The following is a 20,287-nucleotide window of genomic DNA, read 5'->3' on the forward strand; positions in this document are numbered from 1 at the left end:
TATATATATATATCCTTCACCTCATTTTAAAGCTATACATATTTCTAATTAAAACATTACGCAAATACACCCATACAATACATTAAATTATGATGACAATTATTTTAAGCAAGGTTGCAAATATAACATTATTTCAAGTTTCTAAAATGTGAATTAAACATATTGTAATAATTAAGCAGTGGTTTATCGACATGCGACTCTTGTTAGCATTTTCGGGGTGTTACACCTTATGTACTAGTTCCACCGGTAAATGACAAGATTTCCCATATACAAGTTGGTAAGGAGATATACCTATGGGAGTTTTGTAAGCTGTGTGACAGGTCCATAGAGCATCATCAAGCTTCCTTGACCAATCCGTTCTATTAGAATTCACAGTCTTTGCCAAAAAAAATATGATCTCTCTGTTGGACACTTCAACTTGCCCACTAGTTTGCAGATGGTAAGGAGTGACTACATTGTGGCGGACACCATATTTCTCAAGTAGCTCCTTGAACAACTTAATTAAAAAGTGGGAACCTCCATCACTGACAATCTCCCTCGGTGACCCAAATCTGGAGAAGATATTCTTTTTCAAGAATGCGGTGACTCTTTTACCTTCATTGTTTGGAAGAAACTACTTCCACCCACAAGAATATGCTTCATCCCATGTGAACTCACAAATGGACCCATAAAATCAATGCCCCATACATCAAACAACTCTATCACAAATATAGGATTCATACGAAGCTCTTCCCTCTTTGAAATACCTCCTTCTCTTTGGCAACGATCACAAGACTTGGCGAAATCATGAGCATCTTGGTGGATGGAAGGCCAGTAGTACCCACACTGCAAGATCTTATGCACAGTCCGAATACCACTATGATGCCCACCAACAGGCGATGAATGGGATGCTTTGAGTACACTCAACATCTCAACCTCGGGCACACATCGACGAATAATCCCATCAACATAACTATGATCCAAGTAAGGCTCATCCCAAAAGAATTTCTTCACATCATGTATAAAATTTTTCCTTTGGTGAAAACACAAGTCCGGGGGCATCAAATCCCTTGCCAAATATTTAGTAAAGTCTGTGAACCAATGAATCAGATCATGAAAAGCAGCCAATAACTGTTCATCTGGAAAAGTATCACTAATTTCAGCCATATCTCCAAGCTTTAGGATAGCCTCTTCCTCTAATCTAGACAAGTGATCGGCAACTTGATTTTCGTTCCCCTTTCTATCTTTTACAACAAAATAAAACTCTTGCAGCACCAATACCCATCTAATCAACCTCGGTTTTGCATCCTTCTTTGCCATCAATTTACCTCAATGGAGAATGGTCAGTATGCACTATGACTTTAGTACCACTGCAAGAAGCTCTTGTTCAGTCACAGTATAATTATACTGGGCCAAATTCAGAGCTTTGCTAGCATAGTAAATAGGATGGAGAAGTTTGTCTCGCCTCTGTCCCAATACCACACCTAGCACTACTCCACTTGCATCACACATTACCTCAAAAGGTTGTCCCCAATTCGGTGAAATAATGATAGGTGCAGTGACTAACTTCTTCTTAAACTCTCGAAATGCTCTTAGACAAGCATCATCAAAATGGAACTTACACTCTTTCTCGAGCAATTTGCACAAAAGATGTGTAATTTTTGAGAAATCTTTGATGAACTTCCTATAAAAACCTGCATGCCAAAGAAAACTCCTAATACCTTTTACAGAAATAGGTGGAGGAAGTTTTTCTATTAACTCAACTTTCTCTTTATCTACTTCAATGTCCTTTTCTGAAATCTAATGACCTAGAACTATCCCTTCTTTCACCATAAAGTGGCACTTCTCCCAATTCAGCACTAGATTGCAATCTTCACACCTTTTAAGCACCTCAGCCAAATGATTCAGACATCGATCAAAAGAGTCACCTACCAAAGAGAAATAATCCATAAATACCTCAATAGTGTCCTCCACCATATCAGAGAATATCCACATCATACAACGCTAGAAGGTTGTTGGAGCTTAGCACAACCCAAAGGGCATCCATTTAAAGGCGAAAGTCCCATAAGGGCAAGTGAAAGGGGTCTCCTCTTTGTCTTCCAGAGCTATAGATATCTTATAGTAGCCCGAATAACCATCAAGAAATCAATTCCAACCCTTACTAACAAGTCTATCAAACATTTGATACATGAATGGCATACGAAAATGGTCCTTTTATGTCTAAGCATTTAGCTTTCGGTAGTCCATGCAGACTCTCCATCCAGTCACGGGGCGCATCGGAACAAGCTTGTTTCTCTCATTAGGAACCACATTTATCCCACTTTTCTTGGGCACACATTGAACATAACATACCCAACTACTATCTGCAATGGGATGGATAACTGCAGCATCCAAGCACTTGATGATCTCCTTTTTAACTACTTCTTGCATAGGCAGAATTAATCTTCTTTGGTGCTCAATACTAGGTTTGTGATATGGCATGAGTTGGATTTTGTGAGAACAAATATCGGGAGGTATCCCAATAATATCTGCAATAGTCCACTCTATAGCTCGCTTGAACCTCTTTAACACAATCACCAAGCACTTTACTTGTCTCGCATTTAAAGTTTCCGCAATGATGACCGGCAAAGTATTATCTCTACCCAAGAATATATACCTCAGATGCGGTGGTAGAAACTTAAGCTCCAATTTTGGTGCCTCCACAATAGATGGTCTCGTGGGTGGAGAATCGCGATTCTTCATGTCTAACTTATATTTCTTTTCTTTTGACCGATATTTGCACCTATTGAGTGCAGCTACCAACTCATCCTACTCTTCAATACTATCACTATCGAAATTCATCATAACTGCTGCTAGTGCCTTAACACCGAGTCGCTCTTCAATTTGCACTTTTGTTCTACTCTCAACTCTGTAAGTTATAGCACATATTGTTGGGAGCTCACCACTCTTCTTCATGGACCAACAAATATTGAAAGTTGCTTCTTCATTGTTCAGTCTGAACTTCATCTGCCCCTTCTCCATATCAACCAATGCACGACCTGTGGCAAGGAATGGTCTCCCAAGGATGGTGGGAACCTCCAAATCCACCTCACAGTCAAGAATCACAAAATCCACCGAAAAGATGAATGACTCCAGTTTTACTAGCACATCATGGAGTACACCAATGGGTGTTTTTACGGTTCGATCGGCCATAAGTAACTGCATCGTAGTAGGCTTTTGATCCGCTAGACCCAACTTCTTATAAATAGACAGTGGCATGAGGTTGATACTAGCACTAAGATCACACAATGCCTTAGCAAAGTGTAACAACCCTATAGTACATAGAATGGTTAAGGCACCAGGATCTTTCTTCGTCTGCACAGGAGACCTTGTAGCGATAGCGCTACAATGCTGCAATCCATCACCTTCTTCAAAACTCATAGACCTTTTCTTTGTCACCATATCTTTCATAAACATCGCATACCCAGGCATTTGCTCCAAGGCTTCTATTAATGGAATGTTGATGGAAAGCTGCTTCAACATAGTAATAAACCTGCGATATTTACCATCTTCAGTCTTTTTCACTAACCTCTGTGGAAAAGGTGGTGGAGGTCTAGGTATGGGGACTACTTTCTGAGATATCTCTGCTTCCTTCTCTGTTGCATTCTCAGACTCTTCTCTAACCTCTGCCACATCATCTTCTTTTCTAATCTCAACATCCACCATAGACGGCATAGGTGGATTAATGGTTTGCTTACCCCCTAGAGTAGTAACTGCCATACAATGACCATCATTCTTTGGATTCTGGATGGTGTTGCTAAGAAGAGTGTCAGGTTGACGTAGGTTCACTATAGTAGACAACTGAATCATCTGCTCCTCCAGATGCTTGATTGACACTGCATGGGCATCAACCTTTTGACCAATACCAGACAAGTCGTTTCTCATTTCCTTCACATTCTCATCAGTTGCATCAAACCTTCTCATCATCTTCTGCATCATATCTTCAATACACACAATATTGCCTCCAGCTTCCCTAGTACCAGATTCTCGATTTTGAGGGGGAACATAAAGTCCAACACGATCGTTTATGTTGTCATAGTTGTGGCAATTGTAGTTGTTGTCGCGATTGAAGTTCCCATCCCAGACATACTGACCCTCTCGGTCGGAAACCCCCCATCTGATCATTTACCGCATAAGCATCCTCTTCATAGTAACACTCTTCAACAGGTGGTGGAGTTCTAGTCAAGTTGTTCACAACATTTACCTTTTCTGCACCTCCTATCACATGCGTTAATGCAAACCCCAACTCGGTCCCCATCTGAGCCATCTCCTCACGAATCTCATCCGCAGACTGGTTGTTTGTAGCATGAATGGCAAATGTGTTTCTCCCAATATCCGATCTCCTAGAGCTCCATCCTTTATTTTTGTGAGAGATGTTCTCCAATTTTTCTACAATATGTGTGTATGTGCACTCACCATATGAACCTCCAGCAATAGTATCAAGCACTACTTTATTGTTGTCATCCTGACCTCGATAGAAATATTCCTTCAGTGACTCCTCATCAATACGGTGATTCGGGACACCTCTTATGAACGCAGTGAACCTATTCCAAGAGATACTCACAGACTCTCCAGGTAATGCCACAAAATTGTTGACCTTATCTTTGTGATTGAGCTTCTTGGACACTGGATAATACATTGCTAAGAACACATCCTTCAGTTGGTTCCATGTATAGATTGAGTTATAAGGAAGCTTAGTGTACTATACAACAACATTGTCTGTCAGTGATAGAGGGAGCACCAGCAATCCGATGATATCCATAACTAAGTCTGGTCGACCTACACAACTCGTGGAAACCACCCTTGGCTTGGCTATGTGAGCATATGTGTCCTCCGATGGCAACCCTGAGAACAAGCCCCTCGATGTAAGCATCTACATCAAGATATTAGTCACTACAAATGTGTGCCCCGGAGGCAAAAGGGACATGACAAGAGGTCTATCAGAGTCAGCAATATTGATGTTGCTCCTATAGTTGTCATGCAGTTGTGGGCCTGCTGGTCCATGCACACTCACTACATCTCCCAGATGACTTTCAGCTAGAACCTGGTTGTCTCCACCAACTACCCTCGGAGGTTGCAACTCAACTTCATCACCTAGATTGCCTCTGATAGGATTAACTTGAACTCCTTGATTGTTCATTCTTCACAAAGTTCGGTTACACTCTGGATCGTAAGGCATAAGTGATTCACCCTGGCTCCATGTACTTGGCATACACTAAAGTCAAAACCTGAGAGACACAAAAATAAAAAGAAAAAGTAAAATTAAGAAATATTTGACTAAAGTTCAATAATGTAGTTAAAATAATTCGAAAAGCAAAATTCCCCGGTAGCGGCGCCAAAATTTGATACGCTCAAATTACACCTCCCTAAAGAAGCTTAAGCGATCGTTATCAAGTAAAGAACCCAACTTGTAGGTTGGGGTCGATCCCACAAGGAAAATAAATGTAAGAATTCAGTAAGTGATCAATAAACAAAAGTCAATTTTGGTTATTATCAAGATAAGAGAATTAACTAGGGTATACGTGTTCCCTATAAGCTCATAATTGAGTGATCCTAGTAAAAGCAATCATTTCCTAGTGTACTACATGCAAAGTGATAAGCTAGGTATCTCTAAATCATTGGTCCGACATCTAGAGAATTTCACCCCGCACCTTGATCTGGCTACGTGTGTATAATTTACTAATCCTTACCTTTACCTCATATAGACATCACATCGATGTTTGGCTTAGTTATTAATTCTCACCAATCGACACTAGACTATTAGATAGTATCACACTAAATCTATGTTGATAATTCTTTCCTTGTTGATTACCTCCCTGGTCCGGGAAGTAGCAACAAGACGAGTTCTAACGTTGCGCACCATTAATCAGACTTTTAAACAAAAGAATTATCGCTGCATGCAAAACACTATTCAAGAATTGCTTATTTACTATTCATACTTGTTATTCGCTCGTGGTTCCCACAACCCTAGTTGTGGAGTTTAGTTACACATAATCATATGAACATAATTCATTGTTTTAGATGAAAGAATTATGAATTTACATAAGAAAAATAATAAACCCAGAAATTCAACTTGAATTGCAACACCAAAAATTTCAAACACGAACTTAGGAAATTAAGAATTGCTAAAGTTGCAAGTTAATCTCCCCATGTCAAGAACTAGAGTAAAAGTAATAAATTCTCACCCTAAAAAATGAGGTTTTCATACCCTNCGTGTTCCCTATAAGCTCATAATTGAGTGATCCTAGTAAAAGCAATCATTTCCTAGTGTACTACATGCAAAGTGATAAGCTAGGTATCTCTAAATCATTGGTCCGACATCTAGAGAATTTCACCCCGCACCTTGATCTGGCTACGTGTGTATAATTTACTAATCCTTACCTTTACCTCATATAGACATCACATCGAAGTTTGGCTTAGTTATTAATTCTCACCAATCGACACTAGACTATTAGATAGTATCACACTAAATCTATATTGATAATTCTTTCCTTGTTGATTACCTCCCTGGTCCGGGAAGTAGCAACAAGGCGAGTTCTAACGTTGCGCACCATTAATCAGACTTTTAAACAAAAGAATTATCGCTGCATGCAAAACACTATTCAATAATTGCTTATTTACTATTCATACTTGTTATTCGCTCATGGTTCCCACAACCCTAGTTGTGGAATTTAGTTACCCATAATCATATGAACACAATTCATTGTTTTAGATGAAAGAATTATGAATTTAGATAAGAAAAATAATAAACCCAGAAATTCAACTTGAATTGCAACACCAAAATTTTCAAACACGAACTTAGGAAATCAAGAATTGCTAAAGTTGCAAGTTAATCTCCCCATGTCAAGAACTAGAGTAAAAGTAACAAATTCTCACCCTAACAAATGAAGTTTTCATACCCTATTTATAGAAAACAAATCCTAAAATAAAAGGGAAACAAAATAAGGAAATAAAACAGCAGGACGCGTCTCCATTCCACGAGGCTGACCTACGGTCCGTAAGTCAAATGACGGTCTGTAGGTCTCTTCCGTGGATCCATACTTTGCCGATTTGAAATCTTCAAAAATCAACCTTCCAAGTCAGCTTCCACAAACCAGCAGCACGGTCCGTCAGTGAGACGACGGATCATCAGTTACTTCCATCACTTTATACTTAGATTATTTCAACTCAAGTACTAGAACCACTCATCTATTCACTTCTACGGAGTTGCAGGACGGACCGTAAGTCGTTTGACAGTCTGTCAGTCCCCACCGTTGTTCCACACTTTGTCAGATTTCCATGAGCTTCAATCATCCTATGCCTGCTCATCCCATGACCTTTATCTACGAGGAGTCACTCATCCTACGGTCCCTAGGTGCCTCGGTAGGTGGCTCTTTTTCAGCACTTTCCTCAGCTACATCTTCATCTTTTCACGCCTTAGTTTATTTCCTGAAATTACATAAAAAAAACACATAAAACTAACACAAAAATGCCCTAGACATTCACAAATACTAAGTGAAATGTATCAATAGTACCAAAAACACATGGTACATCAATAAGCTTGATCGATTCTAACCATTCCCCTATGTGTGAGGGAGAGATATTGAAGTAAGTATGAGAAGCATCACTATTTTCCCCTTTTTTAGTAATAAAGTTTGGCTTAATTGTATAAAATATATAATTTTGGTTGTTACCATTAAATGCACAACTCCTAGACTAATGCACTAATTAATGGAGTAATGTTACCAATTATATTAATTTATGAAACTTATGTTTTTGATTTTCTATAGAATTATAAACGATATTGTAATCATCCTCTATGTGATTTCTGTGTTTATGCCTTCTTTTTGTTGTTTAAAGTGTTCCTATAATGACCTAACTCTTCATAGGACTGATAGTTTGGTCACATGGTCATCCATTTCATTTGTTTGCAAAGTTTTATTCTTTGGAGCTTTTGAAGCTGAAATGGTTGATTTTGATCAAAAGTTTAGGAACATGGTATCAAAATGCAATTTTAATGGTTTCATCAGCTCCACAAGCGTCATATTAGGCTAGTGGCATAGTTGACTCATATCCCGAGGCTCTTGGTGCGAGTCTGTGTCATTAGGGGTTTTAGCTTTTAACCTTTGGCCTAAATTTTACCTTAGTCAAAATTCTTAGTAAACATGTCCAAATGAGAATTATGTCAGTGACGTTAGCTCTGGATTGTCAAGTTTAGTCTAGAACAACCCTTCGTGCAGATATCGAGGATCGTGAGCTAATTATGAGCCCTCTTGTAGATTAGCTTAGAACAAAGTTTGGGTGTGGAATCCACTTTTTGTAGACATAACCTCAAATGAAAGTTTCAACAACTTTGTTGAGTTTCGAATGTCATATTTGACTAGGTTGAATATCTTATTTGCATGTACAAGGTTTAAGTTGCCAAAAATAGTTGATGTGCATTAGCTAAAGCAGGAAACATTTTTACTTTACAATAGTATGCAAAGAGCCACATTTATAGAGACTAATGAATCTATCCAATGAGTTTGTGGGATCCATATCTTGTTTGTGATGGGCTGGTTCCCTTCTCTCCATATTTGCAGGGACCCTTCGGTTCTTAATGCCCTGGTTCCTTACCATTCATGTTCGCATGACCGTCTAAATGTTGATCGTCCATATTAGTTGCCCTTGTGACAATGTTTGCGAACAAGGATTTTTGTCTGGTCTTTATTTTTGAAGACCACACTCGCCCAATAAGGAATTATAATTTTACTTTGGTGATTTCTCCTTTGATATAGCTCCTACTTGAATGATTAAAAGTATAGTAGGACAAAGCTGCAACCCTATCCCCAGATAGAGAGAGGTATCTAGAGCTATCAATGGACCCTCAAGTAGTGCATGTTCATGTTCACCAATTGGGGCCAGGGCTAGCCTAACCAACACCTGGACGTGTTATGGATCCGGATCTCCAAACGACCATCACTCAACTTTTTATCATGCTTAGGGTTATACATTAGGCTCCAGTCTCACGACCCAAAGTACACACTAGGTGTAACATGGCATATAGAATCCCAAGAGGCCCTATACAAGCCACATAATATACATCATACAAGATAATAGAAGTAAAGAACTTAAAAGATAACATTTCATACAAAAGAGTTTGACAAAAGCAGAAGTCTAAACATAAGTTTCAAATCCATCAATTACACCATAAAGGAAGTGATTGGGAGGTAACCCATACATCCCATACAAAGTCTAAAAACGAAAATGACATGAAAGCAATAAAAGAATCTTGGCCCTCGGATCATGAAGACTCGCCAATTTTCAGAATATCAAATGAATCAACTAGCCACGAGTATGGGGGATAGGAGCGTTGAACCCTATGAAATCATGCTAAAAGAAGTTTATATGACATTCAATGACCATGCTAAATCATAAAAGAACATTTTAGAAATCATAAGTGGTGATCATGTTCAATGCAAGCTAAACATCTTATAAAACACATGTGAGAAACTTTAAAAAGTAACCTAAGATTATTATTATGGGATGTTTATCTTTAACCAACATAGACCATGACGGCTATAACATGGAATATGGTGTCTATCCCACACAAAAAGGTATTTCCTTACTTGCCGAGGTAATAAACATAAACTTCCATCCAAACTGGACACATAGTTGTTGGACATGGGTAATTGCCACTCGTCCAGTTGGTGCTAAGCATGACTCCCATGAAATAGTCATTAATAATATTTATCTTATTATATATAGAAAGGCACAGTTAAGTAGTCAATCCAAGATATAATTCATTTTAGAATAGCTCCTTAATCTGGATTCAAGTTATGTGAGAAAACATTTCAACCTTATGAATCCTTTTTGTAAAAAACAACTTTAACAATCTTCTTTTGAGTGGTATGTGGGAAATCGTTTCACAAAAACAACAATAACAGCGATGCATTACTCTCAAAGCAACCTTAAATCATTTATATTAATTTCATTAAGAAACATGGATATCTTCATAAGTTCATCTTTTATAGTTCATAAACTTCATCATATGATCATAGTCTAGATATCATGGACCATGCATGGGTTCATGTAAATTCAACTCAAAATCATGTAATTACTTCAATTCATGCATGAAAAGATAGAAACAGTCAATTGAATCATAATTGAAAAAGAATCCATGAATATTGAATAAAATCCTAACTTTCATTGGAGAATCTAACTTGTAAAAAGTGGAGAATTTAGAAAACATTTGGAGGAAAACACCCAATAGGTGAATACCATCATACCTTATCAATCAATGGCCACAATAAAGGGTAATTGTATCTTTTCAAGCCAAATCCTTCCTATCTCCTTCCATAGTTCTTGAGAGAAATTTGGGGGTGATCTTAGAGGGGATTTAGGAATTTTAGAAAAGTGATTTATAATGGTTAGTTTTTAGGCTTAGAAGATTTATATTGGGCATAGAATTGGGATCAAAATGACCTTGTTTAGTCATTACTCGATTAGGGAAAAGACTAAAAAGCCCTTAAAAATAACTACCGACCCCTATCTACGGTGTGGACCAATGGACTACAGACCCTACTGGTCAACCGTAGAAAATGATCAAAGTATCTTAAATGGCAAACTATTTGACGGATCCCATTTACGGTTCGTAGGTCTTTCTATGGTCTGTACATGCCAATCGTAGAAACTAACTTTGATCTTTAAAATTTCACTATGTCTAGGGGTCATCTATGAGACCCATTTATGACTCATACATGTAATTATGGGCCATCCCGGTGAATAGTAAAAAGGGTACTGAAATTTTTTAAAAAAATTATTTTCCCACTTTCTACTATTGCCAACTAAGACCCATAGAAAGTTCTACGGACCGTAGATGAGTCCCATAGACACAAATACCCACCAAAAATTAGCATTTTCCTTCTTTGCAAAATCTAAGGTGTTACAATATCTCTCCCTTGGGAACATTCATCCTTGAATGGAATACAAGACATCGTAAGGAGGGTAGGAAGAAGATCTAAATTACCAACATGAATGCAATCACATAAATTCACATATTCGAGGAGGAAAAATTGACTCCAAGCTAAAGCATAATCAAGGCCTATATGTAGCTCATACTCAAATGCACATATACATGGAGAAATCAATCAAGTTACCTCATTTTCTCGAAAATCAAAATTTTCAAAAGCATGAATGCATGAGGATACATGAAAATGACTAAGACATAAGGATGTACCATGAGGAACTAAATACCTCAAGCTACAGTGGGGTCAGAGGGGAAGAGATGGGGATAACATCACTTCATATCGGCCTTGGCCTCTTAAGTCAAACCCTCTACTCCTTGATTCCTCCATAATACTTTAACGGATGCAATTTCCTTTGTAACACCTCAGACCTTAGTCAGGGAGAACTGCAAAAAGTTTGGGAACCACAAATGGGTCCACAAACCGTGTAAGGAACTACGGTATGTCACCCTCACCGAGGGTCACACCCTCTGGTGTATGATGTTATCAAATACACAACTTCTAATTCAAGTCTCAACAGCCGCGTGTAGTAATATAACCCAACTGAATGGGTTGGGGTCGAGTTCTAAGGGAGTAGTTACTGGTCGACAATCAAATAGAAAAGTAAAATTATGTTCTAATCAACCATAGCTATAAATATTAATGAGTAAAAACTTGATAAATCAAAGGGTGACACGAATGTCAATTATCAATGGGGGGGTTTGTATTCAACTAATTGGTAAAGATAGCAAAAATATAAAGATACAAGATTGGGAGATGGGATTCTTGGAATGTGATACGAAATGGGATAAAATATACTACTGGGTAAAAGCTATTGATAGTAAATCGCTGAATATTTGTAACTAGGCTAGACTTTAGTAGGGGTAAATTCTTTCTAGAGCAACTTATCCCGAATCAACTCGATTTCTCTTGAACACCGAGTTGCAGCATTTAAGCATAGTCTCCACAGTAGCCCATTCACTCTCTCGAGCTGAATGTGTCTAGGATTCACTCTCTCGAGCTAAACCCACGACGACCAAATAACCACCGGCTATCAATTTAGTAGGCTTTGTTTTAAAACCTCTCTCTCGAGCAAGCCAAAAACATTAAGATGAAATCATATTTGCAACTACAATTCAATTAAGTTCAACGACAACTACTAAACAAAATAACATTTTGACAACAAATAGACTTACAATAAGCAATACCCACCAGGAAATTTAACCCATATTCACAAAATCACACCCCAAGAACATCAACTGGGTATGATTTATATTCACTTCAAATGAGTCCAGAATAAAGAATCTCTAACACCTACTTCCAATTTCATAGAGTTGGCAATCTTCAAATCTTCAAGCTCAAGAACAATGTCTCCCAAAAACTCTAAGAACTAAAAACTGAAATATTTTAAGTCTTCCTAAATTTCTGTACAACTTGATTGATAAGGAACAAAATTAAATGAGTATTTATAGTTTTCAAAAATTTGTGCTGCGAAAGATCACTGGATAGTTAGTCCGGATTGCTGATGCACTCGACAATCCGCCCTTTGGTCTGGTTCATTGCCTTTAAGCATTTGCCTTCAACATATTTGCATTTTGAATCATTGGGCGATATGGTGTTACTTCGCGGATATTTTGGCTATGCGCCGACTACTCCCTTTCATCGCCAACTAGATCTTTTCCTTCAAGGCTGAGCAAACTGGAACTTTGGGTGAGGTTAAGGCTATTTGGCGACTCGACTAATGCATTAGGCGATCTTCAGGCCGTCTTTTCCTCTTTCTTTTAGCTGCTTTGTTCCTTTTTGCTCGATAGCATTCATTTTTTGTCTCTCAAGTTAAATACTTGAAACTTAAGGATTTACATCAGATATTGAGACAAACTATTCATTTGAGGACACTAATTAAATCAAAATATAGCCCTAAATGAGTCCAAATTGTGGGCTCATCAACAACCCCAACTTAAACTTTTGTTTGTCCTCAAGTAAAACTCAAGTTCAGCAGTTCAAAAAGGATGTCTCAAATAGTGCTACAGAAGGCTCAATCATGAATGCACACATAAGACACAACTTACTCATGCAAGGATCAATTGTGTACTCAAAGATTCAAGTTGTGACACACCATTATCAAAGATCTTCAAGCTCACTATACTTGCTTTAAATGCAAGTTCAAGCTCAACAAAGGAAATCAAATGCCTTCACACAAATAATGATTCCATCTTCACACACAATGGTTTAATCATTTAAAGTTCCGAAATCAAATGCAACGATCACACTCACAAAGAAGAACACTATGCATGATTTCACCCATAGATTTGCCCATAATTTCCAATTGACAATTGTTTCAGCTCACTCAAGATCAAAAAGGTCTTTTCAAGGCTTGTAAAGGGGCTCAGTGCAAAGGTATGGTCATTTAGGTTCAGTGACTTTTGTCCTCATCAAATGTGGAGCTCACAACACATCTTTTCCTCTTCTTTCATCATTTTCTTTAGTGCTCTTAAGTCATCCCATTATGCACTTTCAATGGATTGTTCGAAAACCCTATTTCTTTTGTACTTTATTCCACGACTTTTTCTGTTTCATTGTTTTCTTCTCTTTCTCTCTTTTTTTGTATGGAGGGGTTCAATTTTTCTCAACACCATGGGCTAAAGGAGACTTTCCTTGCACTTCTTGACCTGCCCTTTACTTTTCACCACACCCCCAACTTAGGCTTTTTGCTTAAGTTGGCTATTCAATCAACCGCAAATCCAAAGGATTATAGGTAGTGGATTAAAAGAGGTCATGTTTTCATCAAGTTTCTTCCAAAGAAAGGTAAGGCTCAAGAGGAGTTCAAAAGAGGTTCAGACACACTCACAAGGTAGGCCACAAAAGAGGTATATGTCAAATTGGCTCACACTCTTTGAAGTTGCCTAAGATCATATCAAGAGATAGTTTTACTTAGTCGACCAGACTAACAGGGTAAATTCTAGGTGTTATCATGCATGGTTTACAGTAAGCTCATCATAGAAGGCATTGAACCCAGAGTCAAACAAGACTCTACACTTTCGCTAGTCAACATTCATCACAAGAGAATCGATTTGATAATTGGCTAGTGACAACGAGACGCAAATAGTTCACATATTGTCTATGTAACTTCACTTGGTCTCATCATAGCCGCACATTCATGTTTGTTCAATTATGAGCACTATTTGAGTCATCGATATTGATCAAAATTGAGACTCAAATCTGCAAGAGAATAGCCACATTCAACACATACAAGAGGTGGCAAAACTTTTCCAAAGAGTCAAAAATCATTTGCAATTAAAAGCAACGAGCCACAAACTCAAACCTTCCACAAAAAGCAGTATAACACAAATTTAGCACAAAGCCCAAATAGATAAACAAAAGATCAATCACAAGATAATGGTGGGCCTCACACCACCACAAATAAAATTATTTGTCCTCAAATGCAAACAAGCTAAAAATATCTGTAAGTCAAAAGAAATAAAAGACAGAGAGGGAGGTAAAGAGGGGATCCTATCTATGCAGTCGCTCCATCTATCTAGGCATCAGTGCCCAGTGTATTGGTTTGGACTTGGGTCTTACTACACGAAGTCACCTCAGAAGAGCCAACTCTACTAGAGACAGCAAACGGTGTATTTGCTAAGGAAGCTTGCACAATCCCATATATCATGGCTGCTTTAGAGGTCCTCATCTGCAGCTCTCTTAGTTTCCTCAATCATCTCCTCATTAGTCTCTACCTCTGACTCAAGATCATTTATCTGCTCCATTTTATCCTCATGTCCGGCAGTGGTTGGAGGCATCTTGGGCACATCTGGAATCTCTACTTTTCCAAAGACAATGGACACATCGGTGGACTTCAGGTAGTTCATATCTTTCCTCAACTAAGGCATAGCAAATTTTAAGGTTGTCACCTCCTCGGTGGCTCCTTGACCACGCTCAGACACCGCTATCCTTGCAGCAAGGGTATCAATGGCAGTGCTCCCTGACGTCACAGCATCAGTCAAAGCAGCCTGAATCATGTCAGGAATAGAGGTTTCTAGTCTAGCAGCCCGACGATCAGCATAATTGGAGAATTGTCCCATCCAGAATAATGATGCATGATTGATCAGGGTCCAGGAGATAGTAATAGCAGCCAATCTAGGAGGTAGCGCAGCAACAGAAGAACCTGGAGAGGGAGTAGAAGTAGTTGTACCTGAAGGCCCAGGGGCTAGATTAGGCAAATATGCTTCAGCAGGTATGGAGTGTGTGTCTACATTTGGGGACAGGTCCACCGGAGCTTCCTTCTTCTTCTTCTCTGCCTGATCCTTAAGATACTTAACTTTGATCCTCTGGATATCAGTGGAGGAAGTGGGAATCACTTCCACATCCTTCTTTGCATCTTTAGGTACCCGAGCACTGTATAACTCGGTGAACAATACAGGGAAGGGAAGTGAGGTCAGGCACTGCCTTGCGCATAAGCATCTCTGAAGCAATGATCCTTTCCAAGTTTTCATTTATTCCCTTAATGAGGAAACTTAAGCAGGTTGCTTTTGCGTGGCGAAGTATAGATTTATTCTGTGAAGGCTTGATCGTGCTGCTGATGAAGCCAAACCAATACCTTGCTGTCATATTTAGGTCCTTCTTTTTTATAACATCCCCAACCTCAAACCAGTTAGGAGTGCCGTCTGATATTACTGGGGTAAACCATTATTTCATATCCTACAGTGATGTCCTTCTAATCATAAACTGACTGTTGTCCTCATCTGCCGTGGTGCATCCCAGAGCGACATTAATAGCAGAAGAGTCGCATTGCACCTTCTTTCCCCTGACAACAACATAGTCAATCGACATAAATTTAGCTTATGGGTTCTTCCCACGTGGAATCAATGCACTGTACGCACTGTAGAATTTTTTGACCCACCTTGGAATATACGGGCCATGGGGCTATGTGAAAATCTGTAAGTTATGAGATTTCAGACGTCTCATAATCTCGAGGTACCTATCAATTACTCAATCCTTGAAGAGACGCTTTTTCTCAAGAATTGTCCTTACTCCCTCCATCTTTCATCTGTTCATTGACTTGGGAGGAGGACCCTGTATTGGTTGTGCAAGCATAGTTGCTTGCTCTGGAACTGAATGAGGAGAAATGGTGGCTTGAGGAGTTCTAATCCTAGATTGATCATTCATCTTTTTGGAGCGCAGTTCGGCTCTGCGTGGTATGATCGACTCATCATCATCAGAAGCTATAGATTGGTGCTCCTAGTGTTCATCTTCACCTTCATAAGCATTGAGGTGTGTGGCGTATGTGTTGTCACTGTCGGAGCTGACATCTAGTTACTCAGGTGCCTTATCTTTGCCGTTGCCTTTCCCATTATTTGTGCGAAGTTTTGTGGCCTTTCCCTTAGATTCCGTTGTATCCTTATTCAGTATAATCCCGTGTAACGACACCATATATGAACTAGTGAAACTAGAGCCTAACATGTGTTCGTTTGTGTTGTCCCGAGCCATAGTTGAGGTGTTTAGGGGTTAGACGTCAAGGTACGACTCCCCAAGGACCACCCTAAGGGCCCTTGAGGAGGACCATAAGTCTAAACCTCAAGACCCCAAGGATCCCACCAAGCTGCCAAAATTTTGTGAACCACGGAAGCAATCCACGACCAGTAGATTGATCTACGGCTCGTGGTCTTGCTCCGTAGGTCAAGGCCCCAAAGTAGCAGCCTCTGAATCAGATGATGAGGTGACACTACGGGGCATCAACCCATCCATGGTCCGTGGATTGGGAGCCGTCATTTGGCAACTGCAGTCTGGTTTAAGTTCGGCCTTGGTGAGGGTGAATTGGCTCCCAAAGTCTTTTAAAGTGCATGGACGGTTGTTTTAGGTGTTTTAGCATATCTTAAGAGTATTAAAACATTAAAACCCTCATTTAGATTTCATCTCTCAAATCAAACCCTTCTCTCGTAAAAAGTTCTCTCTAGAAACTCCATTGGAGATCAAGCTAGGGTTGAGAATTTCAAAGTGTTTCTTCTTCAATTTAGTGGGTTTATTCAAGTATAAGGTATGTTTATCCTTTATCCAGGGTTTGTTTTCACGTTAGAGGCAATGTCTAAGATGTTTTCAAGGTTTTCAAGTTTCACCAAAAAGATAAATTTTACTAAAACTCATGGGTTCTTGCATCGAACGTTTTCAAATGATAAACTATGATTATATTGATGTTTAATTGATGATTTAACATTATTTTACTCTATGAACCCATGATTTCTCTAAATTTCTAAATTTGGCCTTAAGAAGTGGGTTTATTGATTATGAATGATTGATGATGGATTTATGTGTTGATTGATTTAGATTATTGGTTTGTATCATTATCTATGTCTACTGATGGTGAATTTTTGGTGATGTGAGGATCATGGACTGGAGAGGTAAGTTTGAATGGAATGATGTTGAATTGTTTAGAATGATGATGAATTGGATATGGAATCATGTCAATATTCTTATATTTTATAGTATCTTGTATCTATGGGTTGAGATAGAGTTATATTGATATAGAATTGTGATCTATAGATGTGTGATCCACTTATGGTGGAGGTTTTTACTTGTTGGTTATGTGCATGTGAATTTCAATATTGGAATGAGGATCTTGTATAGATTGTGTATGTGTGGTGATTGATAGTATACTCTCTCTCTTAACACTCATGAATGTTGATAAGAATGTGAAGGATTTACATGTGATTCAATGATAGAATGATGAACATGTATTCAATGTATTAGTGTTAATATTGAAAGGCTATTTTCTAAATTTGGCACATATGAATGATAATGATGAATGTGAAGGGTTCCTATAATGTGATTGATTGAATCTAGAATTGGTAGGCTTATGCATCCTTTTCTAAATTGATGAATGTGTCTTGAATTGTTGAATATAAATCAATGGCTACGGCATTCCATTCATATATGAGTGATGAATGTATGTTTACTTGATGGATATGAATTGATAGGATTTATGCATTCTTTTCATACATGATCTAATGTAATGAAGACTCTAGAATCGATAGGCTAGTGGCATTCCTTTCTTAATGAGTCAATGTACCATTCGATAGGCTAGTGACATTCCTTTCATGAGTATATGAATGTCATGAGGGACCATGAATCGATAGGCTTATAGAATTCCTTTCATGTGAACCCTAGAGCTATCTTTTAATATACCATGGATCGTTAGGTTTATAGCATTCCTTCCTTGGTAATGATGTATCATGGGTCGATAGGCCTATGGAATTCCTCCCTAATACACTAATGTAATGTGAATGAAACAATCTATGGGAGTGTAGGCTAAGCACCGAGTGGATAAGGTAAGATGGAAACTCTCCCAATGTTAGGCTAGGGTTCCAATGAACATCTTCCTATCCCATACCTATGTGCCCGCATAGGATATTAGCAAGTGGATCCAATGTGCATCCAAGCTAATACTACCAGTCTTCCTTCGGCAAGGAGACCACCTCTTTACGGTTTGGGGAAGACACTGGATTCCATGTCTAGCTTGCATGGTCTATGTCGGTTAAACAATTATTCCCATCATGTGAGATGTGCACTCTAGTTACTACAAAGTGTAGGTAGTAGTATGGGATGCTATATATACATTGCACGAGAAGGCTTTAAAGGTGCTATAGTGAATTCTCTATGTCCTAATGACTAAATGTGTGGAAGTCCTCTAAATGCATGAAGGTGTCCTAAATGAATCTAATTAAGATTGTTGACTTATTGTCTAAATGAAATGATGAATGAGTAGCTTATACAGATGGAATGAGATACTTAGCATGTTATGTTGAAATATAAAGGTTCTTGTCTATTGTAGCCTTGAGGAATACCTAGGTGTGGTATGAAGAGGTAGTATGGGCTGCCACTTCATGTCTTACTTAGGTGTGTCTTAGGGTAACTTTAGGTGGAGGTCGTAAGATCATGAAATGACTTACTTGATGAACATGTTTATGTGTTCTATGTTGGTATTGGTTGAGTATGATTACTTGTAATGTGAAGCATGATAAATGGTAAGTTCACTTTTGGTGACCTTAAGGTGCTGCCTTGGTATGGATGGTGGTATGGGATGCTATCCATACATTAGACAAGGTATAGCTTGAGGGTTACTTGAGGTGGAGGCTCCAAGTGAAGGTAAGGGTTTATATGTGACATTGTTCTAATATGTATTATGTGACTTTCTACGTTGGTTGCGACTTATATTATGCCTCTTGTATCAATGATCATGAAGTTTTACAAAAATGGCATAAAAGCATGACTTTCCACTCAAATGTCCCTTTTCAAGCATGTTTTTGCATAGTCANAACATGTTTATGTTTTCTATGTTGGTATTGGTTGAGTATGATTACTTGTAATGTGAAGCATGATACATGGTAAGTTCACTTTTGGTGACCTTAAGGTGGTGCCTTGGTGTGGATGGTGGTATGGGATGCTATTCATACATTAGACAAGGTATAGCTTGAGGGTTACTTGAGGTGGAGGCTCCAAGTGAAGGTAAGGGTTTATATGTGACTTTGTTCAAATGTGTATTATGTGACTTTCTACGTTGGTTGCGACTTATATTATGCCTCTTGTATCAATGATCATGAAGTTTTAAAAAAATGGCATAAAAGCATGACTTTCCACTCAAATATCCCTTTTCAAGCATGTTTTTGCATAGTCATCATACTTAGTACATCTAATGTGCTAACCCCATTCTTTTCCCTTTTTACCAAAATGTAGGCTTTGGAGTTGTTGGTGTTCTCTGCTTGAAGGATGGGTTTCTAAGGTGCTTGAAGATGAAGACTTGGTGAGTCCTCATAATTTCGAGGACAAAATCCATTATGTTCCTTTTATGTCTTTTACTTTTATTAAAGCTTTTTGTATGGGCTATGTCCCAATGTTGTACTCAAAGTATTAGATGGTTTGAGACATCGTGTATAAATTCTAGAAAGTCTTTCCGCTTGCAATTTAATGAAAATGTCTTCGATTGTAAAGAAAGTTTTTAATTCTTCTCTATTTTTCAAGTATCTTATGCAATGAATAAGCTATGAGGCTTTTATTAGACCCCTTCGGGGTCGAGTACGCCATGTTACGACTAGGAGGTGCTCTCAGTCGTGACATCCCCTTTGCTTACCCTTGGGGTGGCATGTTTCATCCTGCAACTTTAGGTCTAGCCATGTCTGCAAAGCATTGGGAAAAGTTTAGAAATCACTCGGTTCATAATACAGAAATACAGTTTCAGACAACCTCGCCGAATCGCTTTGGCGGGCTTGGTTGGGCTCACCGAAAGGATTGACTTCAAATTCTAGGCAAGTCGTCGA

At 38.6% G+C, this 20,287-nt stretch overlaps 2 protein-coding genes across 6 annotated transcripts in view; one reads left to right on the forward strand and one right to left on the reverse strand.

Moving 5' to 3' along the window:
* The window catches only part of LOC125853694 (RGS1-HXK1-interacting protein 1), a 1,101,770-nt gene that overhangs the window by 477,890 nt on the left and 603,593 nt on the right, over nt 1-20,287 (forward strand). The window lies entirely within an intron of this gene.
* Nucleotides 2,788-3,420, reverse strand: LOC125855450 (uncharacterized). The gene is made up of 2 exons (XM_049535174.1): nt 3,055-3,420; nt 2,788-2,928 (listed from the first exon to the last, which is right to left on the reverse strand). Exons 1-2 carry the CDS (start codon nt 3,418-3,420, stop codon nt 2,788-2,790), a joined length of 507 nt encoding a protein of 168 aa, XP_049391131.1.

The sequence above is a fragment of the Solanum stenotomum genome, chromosome 1 (genome assembly GCF_019186545.1).
Source record: "Solanum stenotomum isolate F172 chromosome 1, ASM1918654v1, whole genome shotgun sequence".
In the NCBI taxonomy this organism is placed as follows: domain Eukaryota; kingdom Viridiplantae; phylum Streptophyta; class Magnoliopsida; order Solanales; family Solanaceae; genus Solanum; species Solanum stenotomum.

Bases quoted from the DNA above. Each gene is read 5' to 3' on its own strand.
- LOC125855450 (XM_049535174.1), bottom strand. From the start codon at position 3,420: ATGGTGACAAAGAAAAGGTCTATGAGTTTTGAAGAAGGTGATGGATTG. The intron at 2,929-3,054 runs GTTCCCACCATC...TGGTCCATGAAG, and splicing joins ACTGTGAGGTGGATTTGGAG to AAGAGTGGTGAGCTCCCAAC.